General features: G+C 52.4%; 4 protein-coding genes across 4 annotated transcripts; 2 read left to right on the top strand and 2 right to left on the bottom strand.

Annotated features, from left to right (window-relative positions):
• Positions 1-1,013: 1,013 nt before the first annotated feature.
• Positions 1,014-2,630, top strand: CkaCkLH20_03123 (uncharacterized protein; the record flags this gene model as incomplete). The annotated part of the gene is made up of 5 exons (XM_038885842.1): positions 1,014-1,209; positions 1,509-1,582; positions 1,647-2,026; positions 2,083-2,178; positions 2,237-2,630. The coding sequence occupies 5 exons, from the start codon at positions 1,014-1,016 to the stop codon at positions 2,628-2,630; spliced, it is 1,140 nt and encodes a 379-aa protein (XP_038749041.1).
• A 2,203-nt stretch (positions 2,631-4,833) lies between these two features.
• Positions 4,834-6,938, top strand: CkaCkLH20_03122 (glycosyl hydrolase family 28; the record flags this gene model as incomplete). Its single annotated transcript, XM_038885841.1, has 13 exons — positions 4,834-5,169; positions 5,227-5,280; positions 5,334-5,349; positions 5,403-5,460; positions 5,519-5,557; positions 5,614-5,620; positions 5,692-5,809; positions 5,889-6,089; positions 6,146-6,159; positions 6,212-6,298; positions 6,351-6,424; positions 6,484-6,541; positions 6,609-6,938. The coding sequence occupies 13 exons, from the start codon at positions 4,834-4,836 to the stop codon at positions 6,936-6,938; spliced, it is 1,392 nt and encodes a 463-aa protein (XP_038749040.1).
• Positions 6,939-7,135: 197 nt separating this feature from the next.
• On the bottom strand, positions 7,136-8,179 carry CkaCkLH20_03121 (uncharacterized protein; the record flags this gene model as incomplete). The annotated part of the gene is made up of 1 exon (XM_038885840.1): positions 7,136-8,179. One exon carries the CDS (start codon positions 8,177-8,179, stop codon positions 7,136-7,138), a length of 1,044 nt encoding a protein of 347 aa, XP_038749039.1.
• Positions 8,180-9,752: 1,573 nt separating this feature from the next.
• CkaCkLH20_03120 (uncharacterized protein) lies at positions 9,753-10,961 on the bottom strand (the record flags this gene model as incomplete). Its single annotated transcript, XM_038885839.1, has 1 exon — positions 9,753-10,961. One exon carries the CDS (start codon positions 10,959-10,961, stop codon positions 9,753-9,755), a length of 1,209 nt encoding a protein of 402 aa, XP_038749038.1.
• Between the last annotated feature and the right edge of the window lie 2,115 nt (positions 10,962-13,076).

The following is a 13,076-nucleotide window of genomic DNA, read 5'->3' as shown; positions in this document are numbered from 1 at the left end:
CCAATCTGCGAATCGAAGCATGGGCAAGTGGCGAGTCGAACGAGTTTGCTCGTCTGGACGCGCAAGTCCTTGTCGTCAACAGACAAGATGCTTGGAGAACACATCTGTTCCCCTACGCCAAGGCAAAGAGCGGGCCGGTCTCCCATGTCAGTTGGCGTTGTCTGGCAAATATTGTTGGTTGTTGAAATAATGTTGTTGGTGCTTCGTTGCATCCGCTTCATTTATATTCTGGGTCTAACTAGGGGCCCCGGCAGCTTACCGATGGGTCTGAATCTTGCTTACGGCGAACCTCTTTCCTCGTTGAGCTTGTCTCATCAGAGGGAAAACATCAATCAAATGAGACCGAAGGTTTCACACATATCTATCTTTTTGCGATCTCGTTCTTATCTGCACAGATTTTATGATACGTGATTTCGAAGAACAACGGAATAAACACAACTAACAACGCTCATTACCTCAGGCGTTCTGGGACACGACTCAGCAGTCCTTGCAAGAATAGAATGTCGAGAGCATGAACATGTCAACAACGCTCGCTTAGACCAAAACCAGACAAATCACCGCCCGGATCTCCCCCGCCAGCCGAGCAAGGCTGATGTCCATTGATACGACGTTCAAGGTTGCGGCGCACCGAGGCGGGGCCTTCCTGTGATCTCACCTGGGTCCGGGGCACCGGGTATCATCCTGAAGGATTTCTGTGGACTAGACCACCATGCTCTCCAGTAAGAAACCCTGCGTGCCGTTCAAACTGTCGCAATGCCCTTTGCCTGCAATCTACGATACCAACCATGGTTCAGAAATACAGATTAGGAAGGCAGCGGGTGGGAGTGGAGTCGATTCACGGGAAACGAGAGAGCCAACTAACTGGGAGATCGAAGGATGAACTCGGAAGAAGAAGTCCTGGCAGTCCTTCTTTTTCACATTACTGGGCATTCTCTTCTACTCGAGTCAGCAATGCTGGTTCAACGGTATCTTTCTTTTCATTCCTGCGTCTCTCTTCAACGGATTTGTTCGCAATGTCGAACAAATCGGAAGTGATCACCGCTCTTCCAGCGCCCGACGGCTACGTTGTGGACTTTGAGAATCCTCAAAGACGAGATGTTGTCGAGACATACATCGTTGTGAGCATTGGCATGTTTCTTGCCTTGCTCTTTCTACTTCAGCGACTTTATGTCAAACTTATCATCCGCAAGAAATTCGGACTTGACGATGGTACGTGTCAAAGAATCTGGACCAAAGATTGGACCCCCGCCCTAACATCTGTTACTCGCAGTCTTGCTCATTTTTGGTTGGGTAAGTTCGAAGGCTGCTCTCTTTCGATTAAGAAGGAACCATGTTACCATCATATGCACAGTATCATGATGGTTTATCAGCCAATTACACCAAAAGCCGGGAAAGTTTGCTGATTATAAACCCGAAAAGGCATTCACGGTTGCTATTCAGGCTCTCATGATAAGTCCGTAATGTCTTTCAACCAGTTATTTGCACGCATTTCTGACGTCTATCACCAGAGGCCTCGATGGAGGGATACGTCGGCGTTCATGGGTGGGAGATTCCAATTGAGAAGTTCAAAGACTTCACCTTCGTATGTCCTTCTCCAATTCTACGTTTTGTCCGGATCTACGCTGACTGGAAACGCCGAGTTGTAGTGGAACAGTTACATCAACCCCATCGTCTACGCGATCCCACCGGGTGCCTGCAAAACGGTCATTCTGTTGTTCTTCCTCGAGCTGAACAACCTGTCCAAGTGGTTTACTTGGTCCATATACTTCACCATGTTTGTTGTCATTGGGTCGAGTCTGGGCATACTCTTCAGTTCCATTTTCCCATGCAACCCGATTCCCGCAGCATACGACCTGGTCACTCCTGGGGAATGCATCGACCGAGTTGCCACTTTCAAGGCGACAGCCGCGTTCGGCGTGATCACCGATATAATGATCATCTGCCTTCCTATACCAATGGTGTTGTCTCTGCATATCTCGACGAAGAAGAAGATTGGGTTACTTGCATTATTTGGCATCGGCTCGGTGTAAGTCTGACCGGACGTCTTATGCGCGTGTCTTGATGCTGAAGAATTCCGCACAGGACCGTTATCACTTCTGTTGTCCGCTTGTTTCTGCTCATCACCATCCTCGCTGATGCGGATCAGACTTGGGGCGGTATATTTATTAACATTTGGGTGTAAGTGTTATTTCTTGCTTGAGGTATGTTTTGAAACGTAGCTAACATTTATCCACAGGAGCATAGAAGCAAATCTTCTAGTCATGTGCGCATGCCTATCTACTCTGCGACTCTTCTTCCACACGGTATCTCCGAAACTATTCTCGTCTGGAGGGGGTACTACCGGGAAATCAGGGGCAGCTTCAGGCAATGGTCTCCGCACCATCGGCGGTACAGGCGGAGGTGTGTCTGCCGCCCAACGATCTCGATACAACCGGTTCGATAACAGCCGCGACGAGCCAGACTACGATATGGACACATTTCAAGTCCAAATCAAGGGAGGCCCTCGCGAAGGAGATGTTGAAAGTGGGCGGCGAAAGGATTCGGGGGGTGATTGGAACGAACCGGATAGCAACAGCGAGAGAGCCATTGTCCAGACCACTGAGACGCATGTGTACATCTCAAAAGCATAGATCAGCCTAGTTGTGTTGAAATTTGAATTGGAATTCAGGTTATTGGGATTATGGTTGCTCCGCACATAGAGATATGTTTAACATGAGCTACGTGGTAACCCGGTTTGACTTGACACTGGAAGTTGAGCTTTGCGTGACTGTGGCTTATCCGTGGAGGTTCAACATCACCTTCTTGATGTCCTGTCTCTATCTGCATTGATATATATGTATATATATATATCTCCCTCTCTCTCTGTCACTTCCTATGTCCCTCGCTTATTACCACGATGCTACAACAACTGTCTTTGCGCGGTGAAAACGTCTTAGCAAACCTGCATTCAGTTGAATATTCTACGTGCCAAAATGGATTCAACAGATGATTCTATCTAATCAATAGCTTGATCTAACAAACGCAAGAGAGTGGCGATTGGGCTATATGTGTTTCCTGCAGAGTTATTAGTTCATATCAACCAACATCTCCCACCCGACAGGCAGATTATTTTCTCACAATGTCGAATATTTCCCCGCAAGGCTCTTGAAGATCGAACGTGACAACTTTCTTAAGGAGCTTGATAAGACTGATTTATATCCGGATCTCATGCTGCTGTGTCGACGGTGCGAGAACTTTCACATAATACATCAGTCTATTCCGGGAAGACGTTCAAATGATTTCCATTGAGCCGATGCGACCAGTTTGTCTCTGCGCAAATAACAAGGAATATTCAGATTATCTCCCATGGCAGGCGCGCCCCAATGTCGTGAGAGCTATGATCAAATAAAACCGCTCCCGCTGCACGCCGGAAACAGGAGGCCTGATGTTAGGAGTGTATACTTCGGCCGAGAAATTTGTGACCGACGAATATTGCATAACCTCGCACACCAACTTCAAAGTGATCGACAAATGATGTTTAGTGAGGGTTCAAAGCATCAATCGCCGACTGAGTGATATTACAACCGCACAACGCCCCAGAGGACAATACCTGGGTGGAGATGAATACTGGTATCTTAACAGCACCTGCTGCACCAGCCTCAAAGGTGGACAACAGGGGATTGGGCATTCGAAACAACGGCAACCATGCGTCTAGCAGTGCGTCCCTGCACTTGGGTCTTGGGAGCATACACAGATGCGAGTAGTGTCATTCGGACTTTTCTGTCAGCACAATGTTGCTGGCCAGTGATTCCTTCGGGTCTGTCGTTGTAACAAGCTGAGGAGACCTTGGCAGTGGCATGGAAGACGAAGTTCGGTTTCACGCGTGGAGAATTCATCGATCAACAAAACCGAGAGAGGGACTGGCAGCATCTGGAGCATATACGAAAACGGGCTTGTTGTGAAGTGTCAGCCTAACCATTCTTTACCGGTTCAGTCGACTGGAGATCAGAGAGAGAAATCCTAGAGGTTGCGAGGGGGAGTTGCAAGAAAATGACGGTCGAGAATTCTTCGCACAGCACGGATGAATGAATATATGTACATGCACGCAGAAAAGCGCCCCAACAACGACCTTCATCTGCAATTTCAGCAATAGATTCAATCAAATTAGGCGGCATTTCTTGATTGGTTGATCGAATGTTTGATCAAACGCGAAAAGAGACGTTGATGTCATATCGAATCGAAACAGCTCCAGATCCACGAAGGCGGATGTCCTGTCGGCTCTTTCCCATCATCAGCCGGTCCAAGTTTGTAGTCTAACCAGCGGCGCGGTGTCTTTATCCGAACATCATCAAGCAAGCCAGGATTTCCCACCAATGGGCCCAGGCCCAGCGCTGCACTGCAACCTCTTCAAGGATCTCCCCCGCACGACCCCGAGATTCCCCAGCCAGCTTCCCCACGACGATCTTCCATCGGTTTGGTGCGCCAGACCGCCTCCCACGAGCTTCTCAGGGGCCCGGGGGTCTTTTCCGAACCGGCGGGGGCCACGGGGGGGTGGTTGGCTATCACCGCGACCGAGCGGGCGAAGACCGATTTTCCGAAATCACTTACAATGCGTTGGCCCCGACTCTATTAAACATACTTTTCCGTCTGATGAGGTGTTCACCCGAGGAGGAAGAAAGTGGGAATGTCTTCGGTCTCCACTTGGAAAGCATCATCAAGGAGGTGATCGGCCGAAGCCTTTAAGACGGGGACGGTGGCCGCCTCCCGAGTTCGCCTGCGTCTTTTGGGAAACCTCTACTTGACGGGATCTCGGTAGTGTCGTTGCATCGCATCTTTGACGAGTGCTCGGAAACCATGCGTCTTTCACGATCATTCGCCCTGCTGGCCGCCGTCACCGGCGTGCTGTCGTACGCGGTGGAGCTGCCTGCCGGCGTTCCGAGATCTCTCTCGGAATTCAGGGACAAGCACCCCTACACGCCCCCTTCGAGTGGGTGTGGACGCAAGACGATCGAGATCCGGGCGTCGAGGAACGACACCGACGATGTGTCTGAGGAGTTCCGCAAGGGTCTTCAGGACGCTAACAACGGTGGCACGTTGTACTTGCCCAAGAACAAGACTTTTGTCATTGCTAAGGCTCTCGACTTGACCTTCCTCAATGACGTCCATGTCAGACTTGAAGGAGAGATCAAGGTATGCTGCGGGGGTTCAGTTAGTTTGAAAGTCTAGACGCTAATATTCTGAATCTAGTTCACCAACGATGTTGCCTACTGGCAAGAGAACGCGTTCGAGCACCCTTTTCAAGTAAGACTGGATGCCCCTCTTTCTCTAAAAGTTCCAACTAACAGACATACTAGAAATCCATCATGTTTTGTATGATAATTAATTCCCGACGACTTACTTGCTTTCTAATGTGTTGTGTCCAGGGAAATGGGGCGGAAAAGACATCAAGATCTACGGTGATGGTGTTATCAACGGTCAAGGGTATATTGATTGTCGACAGATTTCATCGCATAGCTTCTCTAACTTGGATGAATTATAGCCAACGATGGTGGAACGAGTTCAATGCTGGTATCGGATCGTAAGTGCCATCAAAATCAGTGGTTTCCACCTATGCTAACCGGACGTTTCCTGCAGAATCTTGGTGAGCTTGCCATGCGTTACCTCGTACTACGTCCGACCTCATGGCGGCTTAGTTAACCGTTGCTGCTCCAGAACCCTGACAACAAGTACCTCCGTCCCATTCTCTTCTACGTGGAGAACACCACGAACTTGGAGGTCCAGGGCATTCACATGAAGGATTCTCCCTGCTGGACGAACTTCATCGTCGGATGTAAGTCACTCGACACCTCACGGCTCCCCAGGCGTCGTGTATCAATGCTCCAGTCTTCCGGCACTGACCGAATACGTAGCCAGCAACATCCAGTACAAGGACGTCATCGCCACCGCCATCACGAACAACGGCAGCATCATCCCCAAGAACACCGACTTCTTCGACTCGTTGGACGTGCAGGATGTTAGCATCGAGCGCGTCTGGGTCAACATCGACGACGACTGCTTCTCTCCCAAATCCAACAACACCAATCTTTACGTCAACACCATGTACTGCAATGGTAAGGCACAGTGTCCCTCGAACTCATCAGGCCGTTTAAGCTAATTGTTCTTGCAGGTACTCACGGTCAGGTATGAAGATGAGATGAATGTGGCAGGATGATAACTAACGCTACGGTCCCAGTCCATCGGCTCGCTTGGTCAATATGCCGGTGAAATGTCGTTCGTCAAGGACGTCCACATTGAGAATGTGTGGATGTTGAACGGAGACGTAGGATCACCCGCAACGTCTTCAACTGGGTTATGATTGACAATGTCTCTAGTACTCTGGTGCTCGAATCAAGACTTGGGCCGGCCCTAACGTGGGGTATGGATACGTCGAGAACATCACATACAAGTAAGTTTAATTTGCCGACTCTTTCGAATCTCACGGATGTCTCTGACGACGGAACAAAGGAACTTCTGGCTGGCGAGAATGGACTACGGCATCATCCTCGATTCATGCTACTTCAACGTAAGACAACCACACCGAGTCTTTGAAGCAGTACTGTCAGCATGCAGCATGGCTAACCCTTTTCCAGATCAACGAGACGACCTGCGAGCAGTACCCCTCGGGAATGAACGTCTCAAACGTCCTGTTCGAAAACTTCTCGGGCTACACGAGCGGCGTCTACGGTAACGCCGTCGCCAAGCTCACTTGCTCGACGAACCCAGACGCGGTCTGCCACAACATCAAGGTCAAGAACTTCAATGTTACCAGCCCCTGCGGTGGTGACCCTGTCATCATCTGCGACGGAGTCGACGGGGGCATCGATACCCCGTGCGTCAGCATCGACAGCGACGAGGCGAAGGCCGCGCTCGCGGCGAAGTGCCAGACGCCTCTTGCCCCTATCGATACCAAGCCTTGGTGAAAAGAGTCTCATGTAGCGTTGATCGGAGCGTCACTTAGGACATGTGGGAATCATGTAGCAAAAAGTCACTTATGAATTATAAATGAAGCTAAGGCAAAAGACCATAAATGATAACTCCAACCCAATGCACCAGTGTCCCGCGATCTATTTCATGTAATCTTGACCTCTTCATCTCTTCCTACGACATGAGCCTCCACTTAAGCGCCGTCACCACCGGGGGGGATGGTGCCGATGCTGGCCTCGCCGGGGGCCAGGATAGGCTGGGACATGACCTCAGGGGTAGACGCAGGGTCATCTGAAGTGGGCTCAGTCTCGGTAGGGGCCGGCGAAGGGGCCTCGCTCTGGGTAGGAACCGGGTCGTCGGTGGGACCACCGCCGGGAGTGATGACGTTGTCGGATCCGGTGTCCTGGGTGCCATCGTCAGAATTGGGGATGTTCTCTCCGGCAGGGGGGACGGGATCAGTTACCGTAAGATCAGTGGACGGGATGGGAGCGTCGGACTGGACGGGGTCGGGGGTGGGAACATCAGACTGGATGGGGTCGGAAGCCGGAGCGTCGGACTGGATAGGGACGGGAGCGGCAATATCAGACTGGAGAGGGTCGGAAGCCGGAGCGTCAGACTGAATAGGGTTGGGAGCCGCGATATCAGACTGGACAGGATCGGGAGCGGCAATATCAGACTGGATAGGGTCGGAAGCTGGAGCGTCGGACTGGATCGTGACCGGAGCAGACGGGGTGCTCGTCAGAGTAGGAGGGGGGAGATGGCTCTCAGGGGCGGGCAGGACGCTGGCGATGTCGAAGAACTCAGAAGCGCCCTGCTCAGGGACGAAACCGGTGGAGTTGGTCTGGGCGATGTAGTAGAGCCCGTCCTCCTGGCGGTAGTAGACGTGCGCGATGTTGACGTACTGATTGGGATCGGTGGGTTCGTTCTTCTGCCAGACGGCGTAGACGACCGACTCGGGAGCCATGTCGGACCCGTCGGCGTTCTTGCACGCCGTCCAGTCCTGCTGGACGTAGACGGGGCTGCACTGGACGTCGAAGGCCGGCGCGCCGGAGGGGAAACCCTCCTGTCCCAGGAGGAAGAAGTTGGCGATGCAGCCGCCGGGGGAGCATCCCCAGGTGTAGTTGGTGGCCGTCCACCTGTTGCCGTCCTCCTGGCGACGGAGGACGGGGACGGCGGCGGCGGAGGCGCCGACGGCGAAGGCGGAAGCCACGGCGAGGATGCGGCTGCTGGCAACCATCTTGGAAGATGAGATGACTGGGTAAGGTCGGGACGAGGAGCTGATGGGTGATTGAAGCTGAATGGAAAACGCTCGGTTTTGTTTGTCGATGTGGCTGTGACGCGCTTTTTATTGCGTGAGGAGTGGAATCGTTCAAGTAAGACAAGAGGTGCTTGCGGACGTTGTGATACGGGAGCGGTGATTGTTTGAGCTGCTTCAAGTTGTACTGTCGATTGTTGGAATGGATGCTGTGTGATGATGAGAAGAATATGGGGTAAAGACACGGATGTCTGGAACCATTATATACAGAATGCCATCCCTAGCAAGTTGGAGGCATCGTAGCACCGTGGAAGGCGCCACGAGAGACGAAAGATCGCCAACTTGCCACGCCGATTCCCCAGAGAGACCCAGGCTGTGTAGCCCGTGGCTTCCCCTCCATGCGCGCTAGAACGACCTCGATCACCGGCTAGTGATGTAAACGGTGTCAGTCTCTCGATTCCGTCAATACAAACAAGTCTCCGGACTCGGTTGCCGGGCGCACCGCGTTTGGTAGGGATCCTAGGGGATGGTCTCACATCACAAAGGCCCCCGTCGACGCCAGAGCACAGCATTGGGATTAGCCAGCATTGCAACGTCACGGCAAGCTTCTGAGGAGAACCAGCCCAGAGTCTTTGACGGCTGGTCTGGGGCTGAAAGGCTTGTCTTGGTAGCACCGGCTTGTCCGCATTTTGGAACCGAGCCGGTGTTGGACTTGCGAGAACCCAGCGCGTCTATTTTGGATGCCACGGGCCGTGGTGAGCCCCCGTGGCCTTTCGGTTCTCTCCGAACGCACTTGTGGCTTTTGGAACCTTTCGACCGGCGCCGTACTCTGGCCATGCGCCTCTTTCGAGTACAGATCAAAGCAGACGCCGTGGCGCTTACTGAAAGCAGACCCTCTCGAGGAAATCTAGATGTTGCTTCCCAGTGGTCTAGAACTAGAGCGCTAAATGGAGGGTTTTCTTCGCATTAGCCGCGACAGTCTGTAAATTGGCGCGTATCCTTGAAGCCTGCGACGTGAGAGTTTTGGCGGGCTCGTGATGAACAGACTGCAAACGTCCACGTTCTGTTCTCGACCCTTCACATTTACCCAACTAACAAGATCAAGTTTACTTCCTCCATCCGGACCTCTCCTTTTCGAAAGTCCATACTCGATGAAGATGAAATCGGGAACATCAGTGTTGTTGGTTCCACCAACGACATAAGTGGCCGTGATGGCTTCCTCGGTAAATCGCCAAGAAGCCTTCACAACGCCCTTGCCGCATGATTGCTTGGCAATGGCAACATTCCAGTCGCTGAGAAAACGTGGTTCCTGGATTGTTGAAGAGAATTTCTTGGCATCTCGGGAATTTTGCCATGCTCTTTGACAGTCTGGAAGCCGTTAGCAAGCAGTCTCTCGTTTTGATGGAACATTGGCCGGCCGCGCTGGGCTTAACATTACAAAAGTTGGACATAACTCGAATGGAAGCTCTTAATAGAAGATCAAAAAGCACCGAGCCCTGAAGATACTGTGTAAAGCGTTGGATTACATGTATTTGTCTTCATTTCTGTTTGATCATTATGCCTGGCACCTGGATACAAAGCTCTTAAGAGCGTCTACTGCCTCTTTCTTACTCTTCTTCTCAACGAGACTCGTGGTGATGTTGTCCTGTTCCGACTCCGGCGCCATACCCTCATTTCTCGGCGGGTTGTTATCGAGGTTCGTCGGGAACGGATAACCGTTTGCCACAGCCGCCACGAAAGACTTAACCTCGTCACTCATACCCTGTTGCTCATACAGCTTCGCCAAGTGGTCCCAGGTCTTCTCCACCAGCGGCACGGCGTTGACCGACTCCATCGGCTTGCCAAACGCACTGCTGATCTGGAGCAGGTTGGCCATTCTGTACACATCCGCCGACTCGTTCTTCCCAGCAGCGTGGAACAGCGCGGGGTTGAAGAAGAGGCCGTCGCCCACCTCCAAAGGCAGCGCCACGTAGTTCTTCAAGAAATACTCGTTAAACTCCGGGCGGCGGTACGACACGAACCCGGGCTCGAAGGTCTGGCTGAACGGCAGCAGCCGCGTCGGCCCGCTCTCGACGGGGACGTCGGAGTGCGCGACGGCGCCTTGGAGGGTCAGCAGCTGGCTCGCGACCTGCATGGCGCGGGGGAACTGCGCGGAGGCCTCGGCGGTCTGGAAGCCGACGTGGTAGTCCCGGTGGCAGACCTGCGGCGCGGAGCCGGGCTTGGTGTTGTTCACCTGCGCGGTGATGCGGTATCCGGGCCCCAGCCACGCGCTCGAGATCAGGCCGAGGTACGGGTTCGAGTAGTACTCGACGAAGGACGCCGGGTCCTGGAGCCCGTGCTTGCTGAAGGAGTTCCAGATCCGGTCGTTCTTGCCGGCGCTGGCGAAGTGGTCTCCCTTCGCCACGCCCGACTTCTTCTCCTCCTCGATGATGGACGCGAACGCGGCGTTGGCGGCCTCGATCAGGGCCCTGTCGCGGTAGAGGCCCTTGGTCACGAAGACGCCCGGGCCGGAGATGAGGACGCGGTACCACTCGTCCTGGAGGGCGGCACGCTGGTCTTTGCTGAGGCTGGCGTAAGGCGGGAGGTCGTAGATGGGGATGTTCTTCTCGATCGATGCGGCCAGGGGGTATTCATCCGATGTTGCTCGTTGGGCGCAGATGGCTGAAAAGGTGTCGAGGGCCGAGGCTTCGGACGTTGAGAAAAGGCGCGCAGGTGAGGCGCTGGGGAAGCGAGTCCCGTTCGTCTGGCCGTTCCTGATTGTCATTTTTGCCTTTTCTCCTGGTCTATCACGATGACGAAAACGAAACTTTCGGAGATGTGAAACGGTAGGTCCGATGAAGTCCAACGTCTTTGTCGTGGGGGTGCAGACGCGGGGTATTTTATAGAGTATCACGGTGGGTTTTGTCTCTCCACATTCTGCACCTTTGCGACGACAGATTTCCGACCTGGTATGAAGAATCGTTCGTCGAAAGAGCTCATAGGAGTATGTCACTGATGGCTTGGCGGTTTGAGAGACGTCATCTGCAATGGGTGCAACTAGAATGGGAATTATTGACGAAAACCACTTGGTAATGACCCCTCCTTTCCCGGCCAGAATTGCCTTGTTCGGTCCCGGATGGGGCCGGTAATCGGTGGGTCCACCCGGGGAACAGCCTCCGTAGGTCTCTCCGCCGGCGCCGGTTCCCTCCCGACATAGAGGCACTGATCTTTGAGTTCAAACACGGCGATTCTGGTGTCTTTCAGTCACAGCCTTTGAGACAATTCAGGTTCGTAGTTGAATCCAAGCTTTGATGGGGGTGGGGATCTCGGGATTAGGGTTCCGATCACCCTATGAGAGTGCAAGAATAGTTCACATATCAGATCCTCTCGGGGCATAATTCCGGTAGTGTCCCCGCGATGGCTCCGGTCTAGATCCACCAGAAAAGAAAGATGTCGTTTAAGAACCACGCCCTTCGATTGTCCAATGCATGTCAGACTCATACAATTTGTTACTTGGTATTACTTGGCTTTGTGCGGATTCAGAGGCTATTTATTTACTTCGTGATCACGCAAAAGGGGCCCTCATCCTCAGCACGAATACAGTGAAATTATTCAACTTGGCAAGACGTTGCGAGACTGGGGAACTCCCCGCTCCCCGATTTGCCATTCTACATGCGATGATTGCCATCTAATTGTTTAAGTACGGCTATGACTGGTCAGGATACGACTTCTTCTTTTAGTCTAGCTGAGGTTTCAGGGGTCGCCTATTCTTTATTGACATGCCGTTCTCGCGGGTTTGGCAACGCCTCGAAGGTTTTGACACGTCCGAACACCGTTGTGGCTATGGACCGGACGAATCGCTACGGAGTCTTTACGAGGATCAAACGAAGTTCGGTAATAACCTAAAGTGCGAACCCACTCCGTTCAACAAGGATAACGATGTCCTTGGGGTGAGGCCGTTTTTCCCTCGTGGCATATCGCGTGCGAAAAACCTGGCATCGTAGACACGGCATGTCGGCATCTACCAGCCCCGGCAGCTGTCTCAGATACCCTGCCCACGAGAGCGAGTAGTGGAACTTACCGTTGGTTCAACATCAGATTGTATTTATGGTATGATTCATCAAATAGGTAAAGCGTTCGCGCGCTCGAACTCCAGATTCTGCCCAGAGTTCAGCACGGCTTGTTTTATGCTTACTGGTTGCTCGGTTGCCTCCGCGATGCCTCGGCATACGCTACTCGATTGATAGAAGATAAGCTTATTTGTTGGCACAGCCAAGCCACATCTTTTACAGTACAGAAAACTGAAGTCATGTAAAGTTCACAAGTGAATGTTGCTTGAGCAGAAAAATCAAGACTCGTAAATGATGGCCTGTTGGTAGCTGGCTGGCTACATGATGTTGCGTGCGAGTCACGAAGCGGGCGTCTCTTGGAAAAACAAATCAAGACGCTTTGCCATAGATATTAAATCAAAAGTAAAATGGCAGAAACCGACGACATGAAGCACAGTTTGACAGAGAAACCAAAACCAAGGGCGCGGATACACAACTACTGGTTTAGGGAAGACTATCGCCGCATCTCAGCCGAGCATACAGAGTACAGCTGGCTCGCCAAACCTTAGCGCCCTATCAGAGAGCGGCATAGTTGCTCTAGCGTCCAGCAAGTTCCCTGTAGGCCTCGGCTCGGTGTCCACGCACACCGCGACTAACGCCTATTCCTACGCCCACGTACATGACATGACACCAAAACTAAGGTACCTTTACTTCGTACACATACATACCAACGGCACGGCATGCTGAGTACTGCAAGCCGAGTGGACCTCTGGATCGGTCAAGAACCAGTCCATTGCCCCCATCATACATCAGACCCTAGGCCCAGTTCCCAATCCTCCACTCCTTCAACA

Source organism: Colletotrichum karsti (genome assembly GCF_011947395.1).
Source record: "Colletotrichum karsti strain CkLH20 chromosome Unknown Scaffold7, whole genome shotgun sequence".
In the NCBI taxonomy this organism is placed as follows: Eukaryota; Fungi; Ascomycota; class Sordariomycetes; order Glomerellales; family Glomerellaceae; genus Colletotrichum; species Colletotrichum karsti.
The sequence above is the reverse complement of the archived record's forward strand: the minus strand, read 5'-3'. Positions and strand labels throughout refer to the sequence as shown.